The sequence below is a fragment of the Vidua macroura genome, chromosome 8, assembly GCF_024509145.1.
Source record: "Vidua macroura isolate BioBank_ID:100142 chromosome 8, ASM2450914v1, whole genome shotgun sequence".
NCBI lineage: Eukaryota > Metazoa > Chordata > Aves > Passeriformes > Viduidae > Vidua > Vidua macroura.
Genome location: NC_071578.1, coordinates 34284070 through 34297924, shown reverse-complemented (window position 1 = coordinate 34297924; position 13855 = coordinate 34284070). Strand labels below are relative to the sequence as shown.

The following is a 13855-nucleotide window of genomic DNA, read 5'->3' as shown; positions in this document are numbered from 1 at the left end:
TATGGATACAGCCGGGAGCACCATCACCCTCCTCACACCTGCCAGCAGCACCCAGCAGTGCCGGCTGCAACTGCCCTGTGAGAAACGATACTCGCTTTTACAAACTGTAAAGGTTTATTGAAACCTTATCAAAAATACAACAGAGGGCTAAATAGAGAAAATATTACAGCGCCGGGAGAAAAAGGATATTTTTTTCCCCACCATGTGCTTACCCACACAATGGAGGTTTCGCCTTTTAACCCTTTAACCCCTCCCAGAGTTCTGTCCATCGACTCCTTCTTCGCTATCCAGTGATGGAGTCTTACTTCCTTAAATCCTGATTGCTGCCATAGTGACAAGCCAGCCCTCCCAAATGTCCCAAACCCAGGCCACCCCCTCATAACAGCACAAGGCGGGGGGTAAAACCTAACTATAAATCTATAAAACTTCTCCTAACGTATATACACGACATTTGCCTTTTAATTGTGAGAGTCAGCCCTGGCATTACTCTATCACATGCCCCCTCCATCCCGCCCCACCTTCTCCTTGCGCCCCAGGTTAAGGGAGCGACCCGCAGCAGAGGGGTGCGCGTCTAGGGGGCAAAGCGCATCGTGGCTGCGTCGTGCGGGGCTTCCAAGAGACCCTGTCTGGCCATCCTCCGAGCCCCACGGCGCCCCACAGGCAGGTGGCCAGTGCCGGCAAGGCTCGGCCGGCCGTGGGTGGACCCGGTGGCCTCGCCACGCCTCCCGGACAATCCCGGCCGAGCCCCGGCTCCGGCGGGATCCGGCACGGCGAGCATCCCCCGGCACGGCGGGCACGGAGAGCCGCGGGCCATGGTAAGTCGCCGCTGGGCAAGCCGGCTGTTGGCTGTGCCTTTTCGGAGGCAGAAATGTTCCAGCGGCAGCTGGAGGCCGCGAGGAGAGGCAGGAGGGAAGGGGGAAAGGAGCGGAGCGCCGTGGTTAATCAGTAACGCCGGAGCTCCGCCGGCCGCTGCTCAATTCCCAAAGGCAGCGCTCTGCAGAGGAGGGGGAGGGAGAGGATCCGCCAGCAGCGATCCCCCCCACATTGTGTAGGGTAAGCACGACCCCCATGTGTGCTCCGTGTGCACAGCCCCCAGCACGCCCGGGCCGGCTGGAAATCGGCTTTTCCAGGGCAGCAAAAGACCCTTGTGGGATACAGCATTCCAGCCCTGCCAGCTCGCCCTGGGCTGTGCCCTGTACCTTCTCCTAGGTGGAAATTCTGCTTTTCATTAGGGAAAAATTCTTCCCGGTGAGGGTGGGCAAGCTCTGGCACAGGGTGTCCAGAGAAGCTGTGGCTGTCCCTGGATCCCTGGCAGTGTCCAAGGCCAGGTTGGACAGGGCTTGGAGCAGCCTGGGATTGTGGAAGCTGTCCCTGCCCATGAGAGGAGGTGGTACTGGATTGGCTTTAAGGTCCCTTCCCACCCAAACCATTCCGTGATTCTATAAAAAGGAAGATTTTAGTCAGAGCAAAGAGGGTTCAGAGTCTCCCAATTTCCCTTGCTGGTTCCTTTCCCTCAGTTGCACAATGCATCTACTTGGTTTCCTGCTGGCAAAAAAAAAGTCCCAAAAATTAAAATCCAAAGTTTTTGGCAGTTGAAAGCCAGCAGAAGAAAACAAAATAATTTGTTTTGGTTTTAAGGAGTGAGAGCACATGAAAACATTAACATGCCACCCTGACAAAACCAGCCGGCTGGCCAATGTCCTGGGGTGGAGAAGGATGGATTGGAGCAGGATGGGGGGCAGGGGGTGCTCCAGGCAGAGGGTTTGCCCTCTGACACAGCCAGAGGAGTTGGCTCTGTGTGCTCTGGGTGCCAAACCTCAGCCTGGCCGTGCCTCCCGCTGGTGCTGGGAGGAGCTGGGCTGGAAAAAGCTCCGGGGGCCATCCTCCCACGGAGTCACAACGGAGAAAAAGAACAATTACACCATGTCCCTTTGTTGCTCTGCCCGGGGAAGGCTGGTTTGGAACCCAGGCCCTTGCATCCATACCCCTTTGCTCCAAGCAACAACTCCAGCTTTTACTTTTCCTCTCTTTAGCACCGATAAAGGAGCAGGTTTCATCCTGTGGTCCCAAATCCTGGTGCAGCCCCAAGCTATTCCCATCAGAGCCCCCCGCGGGTGGCTCCCTGCCAGCAGAGCCATCCTCTGTCCCCACGTTATCCAGTTGCTAAGCTACCTGTGCCCGGCTTATCACACCATCAGCAGGGAAGGGCAACGGCTCCGGGTTTATTGAGCTAAGTCATGTTTGCTCACTGCCTTCCCTCCCGGCACAGCACTTTGACATTTGGGGGGGTGGGGAGGGGGTGACAGAGCCAGGGCTGCCAGGGAGGTCATCCAAAACATGCAGAGGCAAGGAACACCTTCCCCAAAAATCCTGCAGCTGCAATGCCAGGGGGACAGGAAGCACCCCACCCCCAGTGACACCCCGGCACTCTCCATCCCGTGCAGTCTAAGTGCGTGGATACACACAGACAGGTAGGCATCCACACAGCCAGGGGAACGGGGAATCATCTCTCCTGTCTTCCCCAAAGCATGCAAGAATCACCCACAAAAACATCAGTTTCACAGCTGGTTCTTTGGTTTTGTGCAGCCTGTGAGCCGGGAAGCCACAGGAGAGGATGATTTGCCTCAGTTGCCCAATGGCATTTCTGAGCTTTGATGCCCAAGCAAAGCATCTCAAGGGGCTGCTGATCAAATACCCACCAAAAAAAACTGGGCCAGATTTGTTGAGACTCATATCCAACTTGCCACGCTTGGCTCTACAGCACAAAAAGGAAAATAAATTGCAAACAGGTCTTTATCATCACCAGCTGGAAAGATCAACTCACCCAAACCTGCCAGAGCTCAAGGAGTGTTTGGACAATGCTCTCAAGCACATGGTGAGATTCCTGGGGCTGTCCTGTGCAGGGCCAGGAGCTAGAGTTTGATGATCCTTGTGGGTCCCTTCCAACTCAGAACAATCTGTGAGTCTGTGAAAGAGTTTTAATTGCCAGGACATAACATTTCAGACAGCAGTGCCCCGTTGCACTCGCTCCTGCCTTCCCCACTGAGCCAGAGCAGAGCTGACTCAGGCAGCCCCCATCCCCAAGAGCTTCATTTTAGTTTCATCTCTCCCTACAAACACTCCTCAAAGCCAAGAACTGCTGCTTCCCCACTACCACCCCTTAAAAACTAAGTACCAGCAGCTCTGCCCAAGGCAGAGCTCAACCACAATCCCTCCCTCTGCCCTTTGCTCCTCACAGGCAGAAACAGCCTCTTAAAATCCATTGTAATATAAAGAAGAGGGAAAAAGAAGCTGAACTGCCGCTTAGTGTGACTCGTCTCTGATCCACACCACTTCTTTCTCCTCAAAAGCAGCCTCCCAATAAATGAATAAATAAATAAATAAGATTAAAAAAAAAATAGCCCTCCTGCTTTAGGAACCCTAGGGCAACTCTCAGATCTAGAAATGATCACAAGGGCTTCTGCTTTTTAAGTTGGGTTTGGTTTTTTTCCCCCAGAAGATTATATGTAAAAGAGAAGGTATTTTGGAGTTTATCCAAATGTGTTATCCAAATGCATTTTGGAGTTTGGTATCATTTCTTAGTACCTCATGCACTGTGTTACAGGTGAGAGGACAGAAGGGACCAGCTGGACTTCCTTGGTATAGGCAGGATGTATTCCAGGCAGGGAGCAGAGGACACTGATATTCCAACCCTCCCACCCACTCTGCAGCTGCCTCCGTGTTCCCATATCTCCATGACCCATGGGATCTGCTTCATCCCACTTCTGCCACTCTGACCTGCTCCTCTTCCCTTTCCAGGCAGGCAAAACCCACAGGCTGAGCACGGAGGAGAGGGAACAGCTGCTGCCGAACCTGCGAGCCGTGGGGTGGAACGAGGTGGAAGGCAGAGACGCCATCTTCAAAGAGTTCCACTTCAAGGACTTCAACCGGGTACGAGCACCAGGGGCACAGAGTTCTGCAGGCTGGGACACCCAGGTTTGCAGAGCAGGGAGTCCCCTCTGCAAAGCTTAGCCAAAGAAAGCAATCTGTGTCTCTCCTGAAATGGAATGGCTGAGCAAAATAACTTCCCCAAGACACCAAAGTGCTCAACCCAGCATAGTTTGTCTGGGAAACACTCCTCAGGAAGAGGAAAACCCATAGAAAACTCCCAGAATATCCCAGGCCTTGCATTTGGTTGGGTTATGTAGACACAGGCAATGTAAAATTAATAGTAACGGGGGTGAAAACCTATATGTTGCAGGGTAAAGGGTTCAGAGTTAACTTTCCTTCTGACCCTGCAGGCATTTGGCTTCATGACCAGAGTGGCTCTACAGGCAGAAAAACTGGATCACCATCCTGAATGGTTCAATGTGTACAATAAGGTAAGAAACACAGATGGTGGGGACAAAGCAGAGCACTTCAGGGAGCAGCTCCCTTTTTTGAGGGATAAAACAGGAGCAGCAAGTGCTGTTCTCATCAGCAGGACCTCTTCCCTCAGATGCTATTCCCGTATCACAGCCAGCCTTCAGCTATCACAGATCCTTTCCTCCTCCTTTTATCCCGTCCAGCTGAGCAGTAGCTGCCAAAGGCTGGCACCAGCGTTGCTTTTTAAAATCTGTATCAAGTAGCAGCCACAGGAAAAGCTTCTGGGGAAAAGAGTGAGTTGAAAATGGACACAGGTGGCTGCTGTGACCAAGGCAGGGGTGGCAGTGACAGCTTGTGGCCAGCATGAGATGTAGGAAGGAGAAAAACCAGGCAAGGTGCCACCCCAGGGAATTTTGCTAACAAGTTTGGAGCTAGTGCCTCATCAGCTACAGCACTGAGGAAAGCAGTCCTGCTGTTCCTGTCAACAACACTCAGCCTGTCTGTCTGCCTTAGGTTCACATCACCCTGAGCACCCACGACTGCGGGGGTTTATCGGAGCGAGACATCAACCTGGCCAGCTTCATCGAGCAGGTGGCAGCTTCCCTCTCCTGACCAGGGATCCACGCAGCCAAAAACCCACTGTGCCACTGTGTCCTGCCTCGATGGCTGCACCCAGAGCCTTTTCCCACTTCCAAGCTAGATCCTGGCTCCAGACAGCCTGACACCTCGCCAGCCCCCAGCGCAGCTCAGATGGATGGAGGCACTTTTCAGGGTGCAGGTATCCATCTCTGATCCTGCAAATTCCATCTTTAAACCCTCCCTTAGCCATGTGATCCCACACCCCCAGCTGCTGAGCCTCTTACCAGGAGTCAGCCATATCACAGAGTCACAGGATGGTTTGGGTTGGAAGGAACCTTAAAGATCACCTCCTTCCACCCCCTGCCATGGGCAGGGACACCTTCCACTGTCCCAGGCTGTTCCAGGTCCAACCTGGCCTTGGACAATGCCAGGGATCCAGGGGCAGCCCCAGCTTCTCTGGGCACCCTGTGCCAGGGCCTGCCCACTCTGACGGGAAAGATTTCTTTCCCCTGTCCCATCCAAACCTGTTCTGTGTGAATCCATTTCCCCTTGTCCTGTTACTACATGCTCTTGTAAAAAGTCCTTCTCCGTGTTTCTTGTCGATTCCTTCAGGCACTGGAAGGCTGCAATTAGGTCACCCCAAATTTTCTCTTCTCTGGGCTGAACAATCCCAACTCTCTCAGCTTTTCCTCACAGCAGAGGTGCTCCATCCCTCTGATCATCTTGGTACCTCCCCTGGACTCGCTCCAACAGGCTGATGTCCTTCCAGAGTCAAGTTACACCACTGCATCAGTAAATCTGTCCAGAGCCTGCCCCCATCCAGCCCCTGTTGTTGCTCCTTACCTCCTGGAATGTGTTTTCTGCCTAAAACATGTTTTGTGAACCCTCTGGCTTCTCTGTAACCAAGCAGCAATGTGCTGTGCAATTTGTCATCGCTGTAACCCCTCTCCAGCAGCATTACATCAGGCATGTGGTCCCACCCCGACTGGAGCCAGCCTTTTGTAGGATACCAAATGAAAAAGTTTACAATAAACATCTCATTTCACCTGATGGCTCTTTGGAAAGAGGCCTCACTGACCAAATGACACCAACAGGTTTCCCCAAGGGCAGGTACTGCCCTGACTGCTCTCAAGAAGGCGCTGCTGCCACAAAAAAACACATAAAATGGCAAAAAAACACATAAAGGGCAGGTGCCTTCACCTCAGAGCAACTGGGGTCTGAGAGACTAAGAGATGATCAAAGCCAGGGCAGGTAAAAACTGCTTGTGTAAAATCACAGCTGTGCCACAGCCAAGGCACAAACACAGGGAAAGGACAACCAAAAGACACAAAAGCAGCATGGCACCAGGGCAGGGGCTGCTTAGGGTGGAATGCTTCCCAAAAAGAGGTTGGGGGTGGATTTGGTGGTGCAGGATCTTCAATGATACAAGGAACAATCTCGTGTGAAACAAACAGCATTTGATTTCAGCACCACCGTCTGGGGAAAAACACTACAAACACCCAGTTCAAGTCTTTTTTTCTTCTCTTTTTTTAACCCTTTAAAGTCCTACAAAGCATTAATAGAAAATCTGTAGCTCTTAACTTCCAGCATCCTTGAACATCACACACAAGATGCAGACACGGACACCACCTTCATTCTGACAGAAGGACAAAGCAGCCCTCAGGCAGAGTTAGTAAGATTCATAAACCATCCTCCTTGCCACAGACCAGGCTGTGCATGAGCAAATTCCAGGAACAATAGGTCCCCATTCATTCAAACAAGCACTGAAGCAGAAAAACAAGAGCTCAGTGAGCCTAGATAGCTAAATGCACCATTTTAATACAAACCAGGCCCATTTTCACCATCTCTCCAGCTATTTCAGCCTCCAGTTTGACAGTGGCAAATCAGAGCAAAGCAGAAAACTGCCATCAGATCAATTCATCCCATTTGTCCATTAAAAAGTCCTCGTGGATTTATTGGGCAAGGTATTACTGAGTTGTACGCAACCCTTCCACTCCCCTCCTCCAAGTCATCAGAAAAGTGCAGATGAAATCCATGGCATGAAGACACACATCTCTTCTTGGTCCATCCCATTGGATATTCTTCATTCTAGTACCTAAGAACAGGTGAATCCCTTGGGAGTGCTTTGTACAAGCAACAAATTGAGTGTCCTGCTTGGAAAACCAGAAAATCCCACAGGAATTAACCGTGGCAAGGATCGCTCCAGGTCTAAAAGTACCGTCCAGTTTCAGATCATAATCCAGTTCATCAAATTCTTCTCTTTTTTGTCTTTAAAACAATCACACAGCCTGTAAATCCGTTTTTCCAAGACCATTTGGCATGATAAAGGAGATGCAGATTACATGTTAGGTGACAAGGATGAATAAAAACTACACACCAGGGAATTACAGTGGCCTATTCCTGACCACAGGATTACATTTACAGTATAGGACAAATACATGTGGAACAATTAAACCCACAAATATTATTAATAAGCAAAGCCCAGAATAGAATACATTGACTTACAAATAACATCTTCAAATACATCCAAAAATGTGAAATGGAGCACTGATCTGTTAGATCCACCTACTTCCTGGGAGGAAAATGCAACCAGGGAAGGAAGAGAAGGGAGTTTCACTCTCCTTCAGCCCACCCCAATCCACCCCTTCTTTCTTTTAAAGCAGAAACAAAAAGAGTACCTCCCTTTTGTTTTGTTTTGTTTTGTTAAATCTTGGTTCCAAAGAGAACCATCACAGTAGCCAGACACTGAAGACTGTCTCCAAACTCAGAAATACAGTAATGGTCACATTAGCAAGACCTTGAGAGAATAAATAGGTCCAATACAAACTGCCAGAGCTGGTATCACCATCAAGAGACTCTCAGGCAATTCAATGATTTCAAAAGGGCTCAGAGATTTGCATGAAGTCATCAAGCTCAGGGCAGATGGCCAAAATGCTTGTGTCTCCTAGCACAGGGAATAAAGCTGTTGGAAAGCCAGGACCCTTCCCAGAATGGCTGGGCCCAAGGCTGCACTGGTTTGTGCAGGAGCTGGTCAGTGACCTTCTCATTCCTTAAAATTCCTGTGCTTCAGGCAGGGTCAGCTTCAGGCTAACAGCCTAGGGCAGAGAGATGCCTTCAGATGCGCTGCACGGGACTGTGCAGACACGACATGAAGTCTTCCCCCACGTGTGGGATTCTGCCTGGGAAACTCTGCTCCATGCAAAAAGCTGAGAGGAAACATGGGAAAGCCCTGCAGGAGTAACTCCAAGACTACTTGAGAGATTCTGGCTTGTCCTCGAGGCCACAACTGCCTCACAAGGCTGCGCTGGGAAAACTCTCTCACCCTAAGAACAGCGGGGAAAATAGGAAGGCTGAGCCACGTGCCCAAGGCTGGAACAGCTCCGACTTGCTGCATCCTTTCCTCTGCTTCTCCCAGCATCTTTGTAATACTGTGAAGGGACTTGGCTCATTACACCTACTATCCTCCCTAACAGGCAAGGGTGCTTCCTCTGAGGCCAGCCTGCCTTTGAGGTTTGTTTTCAGAATTAGTACCATAAAGAAATGACCACAACCAAGGTCGTGGTCAAACAGCTGAACCCTCCAACCCTCCCTGGCGTGCCACAAAAAAAAAGCCAGAGAAGCATCAAGGCACAATGGTGAATGCCCTTTTGAGAGTGTGCCTTAAAAGAATCAGTGCAAAGAGCTGAGATTACTCCTATTACAAAAGTCTGATACTAAAAGACTGTGCTAAAAAAAAAACCGTCTGCACACAACACCCCTGGCTGCGACACGGGCCAGGGCCTGGCTGGCTCTGCTACAGCATCGTGAGGGGACAGTGTAAAACCTTCAAGTTCTGAACAGTGAAATGAGCTTTGCACCTCCCTCCAGATTTGTGCAAGGGAAAACAGCACTCCTGGGTGGTCAATGCATGTCTTCTACAGGAGGCAGGGGAGCAGAACAGCCACGATGTACCCGGGGTTTTCAGTACCATCCAGTTCCTCTCCCTACACCACCTGCGTGGTTTCTATTTCTGCTGTTGTTCAAGAGATTCCAGAAAAGGACTTTGTGTTGGTTTTTTCTCCCCCTCAGCAGATATTGATTGCAGTCTCGCTGAGATCTCCAGAGGGGATTTCAAAAGGAGGCCATGACTGCGCTCCCTCTGCCAATTTATCAGCTCTGCATTACACAGATATAAGGCTCCCAGCACGGTCTGTTAAATGCAGCAGCTTACAGGAATACTCAAGAGAAAACAAAATTTCCAATTTACTGTCTATCCTTAACTTCTGGGAAGATTGGAGCCATGGAACACAATGTGAGAACTCAAATTTAACACTTGGCTGGACACTGGCTGAATACCAGGTCTGAGGAGGAGAAACAACACAGAATGAAGTGACATGCAGAGTACCTGAGGAATTCAGAGCTGTGGAATGGACATTCAATTCACCATCAACAGCCATGATGAAAACAGGCGGGGGGAGGGAAGAAAAGCCCTAAAACTGAAATTGGGCATGAAAACAATGCAGATTTCAGAACAGACTAAGACAGGGAAGGAGTTCTTCCAGATCGAGCCACTTTCAGACCTGCAATTGTAGGAACAAAGGAACTGCAATCTCTTTCCCTAGGAAACCTTTGGAACCACCCCAGTGCTGGCTGGCAAGGCACAGATTGTTGCACTACAGTCAGTGGTGGCCCGGAGAGCCATTCATGTGCTTTTCACTGCTGGGAACATCCGTGCTGTAGAGGCCATCCAGGTAGGCCTGGGAAATCTCTGCCACCAGGCTCCTGTCTGGGACAGACTGCGCCATTCCATAGATGGCTCCCTAAGCAGAGAAGAGAGGCTGTTACACAGGAGAAACACCCTCAGCCCAAACACCCCTGCACTGTGTGCTGGCCTCCTCACCATGCCGGTGGTTTTGGCGTTGAGGTCCTTCACGATGTCCTGGATGCTGTCCCTGACGTCCTTCAGGAACTGCTCAGCAACGCCGGGCTTGGTGTGCAGCTGCGTGATGCAGAGGTGGATGCTGGGCAGGCAGGGCAGAGGGCAGGGATTAACCACCTCCAGTATACACAGCTCCATCTTTTCTGAGCGCTTCTGTGGCCAGTGGTAACTGTGGATCTCCTTGAAACAGCATTCCCACTAAGGGTAATCCCTGCAAAATGCTGGCTAGAACCAGCTCATTCTTCCTTCCTTCCTGACTTCACAATTAGGTTAAAGTTTCTCACCTCGATCCAGGTACCTCTGGTGAGAAAAATGCAGCTGCCTGCAAGCATGGGGACCCCTGCCATCATTTCCCTCTCCTTCCTCTGCAGCTTCTAACCCATCACCAGAAGGAAGCACTCACCCTGAGCTATCACCTAAGGCTCTCTGGACTTTGCTTCACATGGTCAGTCAAATTTTTTTTTCAGTGTAGCTGCATCTGTGAGCACGGGCCCCTTCTGCCCACGAAAGCCCAATTTCCCACTTAAGGAAAGTCTCTGACAAAGATTAATTTTACATTGAAAATGATCAGCCCTTCACTGTTGTTTTACTTTCCTTCATCCTCAATGGGCAGGAGGAAGACAGCAAAATTAAATAAATCAATCTATAAACCCTCAGTTAACTAAACAGGAGATAGAGCCTTGGTTATTTATATTTTTCTGCTTGTAGTACATAGAGGTAAATAGAAAGTCCTCTGCCAGGTTCATTAAAATTACTATTACTTTATCTTCACTGCTGTATAATGGCAATTACAAAAGTGATTCCTGCTCTGCAGAGGAAAATTCTACATACAATTTATCAGCTATGGACAACAGTACTCAGCAAATCACGAGAGCTACATGGCCTGAAGTTGATCATCTTGCATACCCTGGCTAAATACCATTACTCCCTGGTCTCCACACACTCACCTTGGTGGGAACTGTAGGACATTCAAGTTCCATCCTTTTGCAGCTAAAAAATTAGATAATCGATAGATGTCAAAAATGTCCGAGCCAATGGAGAGGACAGACACCTCTGGCTTCCCAAAAATGAAGATGCTGTCAATTTTTCTCAACCTTGAAAAGAAGGAGGAGACAAGAAATGACTGATCAGTGTTACAGGGTTCAGACATTCTGTCCACCCAGCTGGAGCATTAAAGGAAAAGCTACAAGAGGGAACAGATGGCAGCACATTCCCACCCAAAAATCATGCACCCAACCCAGGCCATTGGGACTTGCCAGAGGACCTGAGTCATTACATACCCTAAAGTCAACTAAACTTGGGAAGAAATGGAAAAGAAAGAAGACAGAAAAGCAAGGGAAGACAGAAAAGCAGAGAAAACCAGCTCCTCTTACACAGCCACCCAAGCAGCCCAACAAGGAAGAGTATAACCCTTCTTTTGTCCCCTCCAGATTCCCCCTCAGCCATGCCTGAGGCAGAAGGAATTCTCAAAGCCAAGCTGAATGAAGGTGCCTGCACCCCTCCCATCTGTGTCCCTCAGCTGCCTGGGCACAAACAAATGTTCTCCCAGAACTGCCCAGCAGGTCTCAGGCAAAAACAAAACAAAAGCAGTTTGGGAGGAGGGGTCCAGCAGGATCCAAACCCCGAGGCACCCACGTACTCGGATTCCAGGAAACGAGCTGTTTTAATGATTCTCTTCGTAGCCTCAACGTAGCCCGACTCTCCGATGTGCAGCAGGGTTGCCCAACATGCAGCTATGATCCCACCAGGCCTGGAGCCTGCCACGGAGGGGGAGGCATAAATTCCCCCTTGCCAGTCAGGGGCTATGAAGAACTGGTACTTCCTGTACTCCTTGTCACTGTAGAGCACCACTGAGGAGCCCTTGGGAGCGTAGCCATACTGCAAGGGGCACAGAAAGTGTTAGAAAGCAGCAAGCGGGCACAGGAATGCATCCAGGTCCTCACCAAGAGCCCATCTGTTGAACAGCTGGAGAGCAGAAGGCTCTGCAGAGGTCTTGGGACAGGCTGGATCCATGGGCAGAGGTTCAGCAAGGCAAAGTGTAAGGTCCTGCCCTTGGGTCACAGCAACCCCCTGCAGCTCCAGGCAGGGCAGAAGGGCTGGAAAGCTGGAAAGGGCCTTGGGGTGCTGGTGACAGTGGCTGTACATGAGCCACCACGTGCCCATGTGGCAATGGCACCTGGCCTGGATCAGGAAGAGTGTGACCAGCAGGACCAGGGCAGTGACTGTCCCTCTGTGCTGGGGGCCCTTGAGTGCTGTGTCCAGCCCTGGCCCTCCCGGCCGGAGAGCCCTGGAGGGGCTGGGGCGTGTCCAGGGAAGGGGACAGAGCTGGGGAAGGGGCTGGAGCCCCAGGAGCAGCTGAGGGAGCTGGAAAGGGGCTCAGCCTGGAGAAAAGGAGGCTCAGGGTGGACATTCTCACTCTCTACAACTCCCTGACAGGAGGGTGGAGGCAGATGGGGCGTCAGGTTCTGCTCAGAGAAAACAAGTGACAGGGCAAGAGGAAACAGCTTCAAGTTGTGCCAGGGGAGGTTAAGGTTGGAAAACCGGAGAAATTTCTCTGTGGAAGGGGAAAAAGGGGCTGTCAGGGTGGAAGGGGCTGCCCAGGAAGGTGGTGGAGTCTCCGTGCCTGGAGGCGTTCATGGAATGACTGGATGTGGCACTCAGTGCTCTGGTTGATAAGGTGGGGACTGGTCACAGGTTGGACTCAAGTCTTGGAGGTCTTTCCCAGCCTGAGGTGTTCTGTGCTTTGGCACATTGCACAAAGGACATGAACAGAGCAGCCTCTGCTCCTGCACCCCAGCGCTCCTCCACACAGTAGGGAAGAAATGCCTGAAGGCCAGGATGGCAACAGGATTCACACCCCAAAAATGAAAGCCCCATAAGACCCTTCTCCTTACCTTGTGGGTGTCAGCAGAAATGCTGGTCACACCTTCCACACGGAAGTCAAAGGGACGCTTCAGGGGGAACCCTGCCTTCTCCATGAAAGCAATAAGGAATCCACCCAGGCAGGCATCCACGTGGAAGGGGATTTTGTACTTCACTGCAAGCTGTGTGCGAACAAGAGATCAAAATGATGTGGCTGGGGCACCCAAACTCCAGTCACCAAAACGTATTTGGCATTTCACAGTTCAGTTGACTGAACCCTTTGAGAACATCACACCACCCTCAAATCGTGGAAGACAGGAGACGTGGAAGGGCTGGCTGTTTGTGGGATGTCTTTTCCTGCCTTCCACACACAGGAAAAACTTATGTTTTTTGGTAGTTTGCTGTGCTTGCCAGAGCAATGTGCCAACATTGTCTGAAAGGAGTATCCACAATAAAGTAAAGGGCCAAATGAACAGAAGGTCAGAGGCCCTGGCTGGTCACAGACAAAATAAATTACTGGAGCACAGAGAGGAAAGAAGAGAGGTCTGTTCAGAAAATAAGATCCCAGCCCTTTGACTCCTACTCCCGCCACACATTCCTCAGACTTCCACACCAATTTTGCTACAACCAGCAGGCCCTAAATCAAAGCCTTTTCACCAGGTGAGCCATTTAGGTGTTCTTTCCTTTCAGGTAGCAAAGAACAAGCACTTCTGATTAGTCTCACAGTCACACACCCCCCCCCCCCCAGTCCCAAACTGCATCCTACATACCTGCTGTTGGCCAACAACCCATTTGAGGACAGTAACACCCTTCCAGCCAGTGGGATCCCCCCACCAAACTCACTGCTCAGCACCCTGGAACCCCTCTACTCTTCTTGTGCTGGTTTTACTGCTACAACACACAGGTTCCTACAGGTAGGGGTATTCTACCTCTGCCACCTCTTCAATGGGGTCCATGATTCCATGTGGGAACTGGGGGGCAGAACAGACCAGCATGGCTGTGTTCCTCGAGATAGCTCTCCTCATTGCCTGAAGATTTAAAGAGAGAAGACGCTCACATTCCATTTACCAAGTGCCATCCTGCCAAAGAAGATAAGGAGTGAGAACATGCAGAGTCTGCTCTTAAAAACCAATGCATGGAAGAGTACAGAGA

General features: G+C 50.7%; 2 protein-coding genes across 2 annotated transcripts in view; one reads left to right on the top strand and one right to left on the bottom strand.

Annotated features, from left to right (window-relative positions):
* The first annotated feature begins 660 nt into the window (after window positions 1-660).
* Window positions 661-5973, top strand: PCBD1 (pterin-4 alpha-carbinolamine dehydratase 1). The gene is made up of 4 exons (XM_053983747.1): window positions 661-815; window positions 3799-3930; window positions 4281-4361; window positions 4858-5973. The coding sequence occupies exons 1-4, from the start codon at window positions 813-815 to the stop codon at window positions 4954-4956; spliced, it is 315 nt and encodes a 104-aa protein (XP_053839722.1). The 5' UTR covers window positions 661-812; the 3' UTR covers window positions 4957-5973.
* Window positions 5974-6721: 748 nt separating this feature from the next.
* Window positions 6722-13855, bottom strand: part of SGPL1 (sphingosine-1-phosphate lyase 1) — a 31457-nt gene continuing 24323 nt past the window's right edge. Inside the window, exons 9-14 of the mRNA XM_053984212.1 lie at window positions 13633-13731; window positions 12736-12885; window positions 11481-11719; window positions 10789-10935; window positions 9803-9923; window positions 6722-9722 (exon numbers count right to left, since the gene is read on the bottom strand). Of these exons, the coding sequence (XP_053840187.1) occupies window positions 9582-9722; window positions 9803-9923; window positions 10789-10935; window positions 11481-11719; window positions 12736-12885; window positions 13633-13731 (897 nt within the window). The 3' untranslated portion in view covers window positions 6722-9581. The remainder of the gene's footprint in view (window positions 9723-9802; window positions 9924-10788; window positions 10936-11480; window positions 11720-12735; window positions 12886-13632; window positions 13732-13855) is intronic.

Coding starts and splice junctions, on each gene's coding strand:
- PCBD1 (XM_053983747.1), top strand. Junction 3,931..4,280: donor ACTTCAAGGACTTCAACCGG/GTACGAGCACCA, acceptor CTGACCCTGCAG/GCATTTGGCTTCATGACCAG. Junction 4,362..4,857: donor GGTTCAATGTGTACAATAAG/GTAAGAAACACA, acceptor TGTCTGCCTTAG/GTTCACATCACCCTGAGCAC.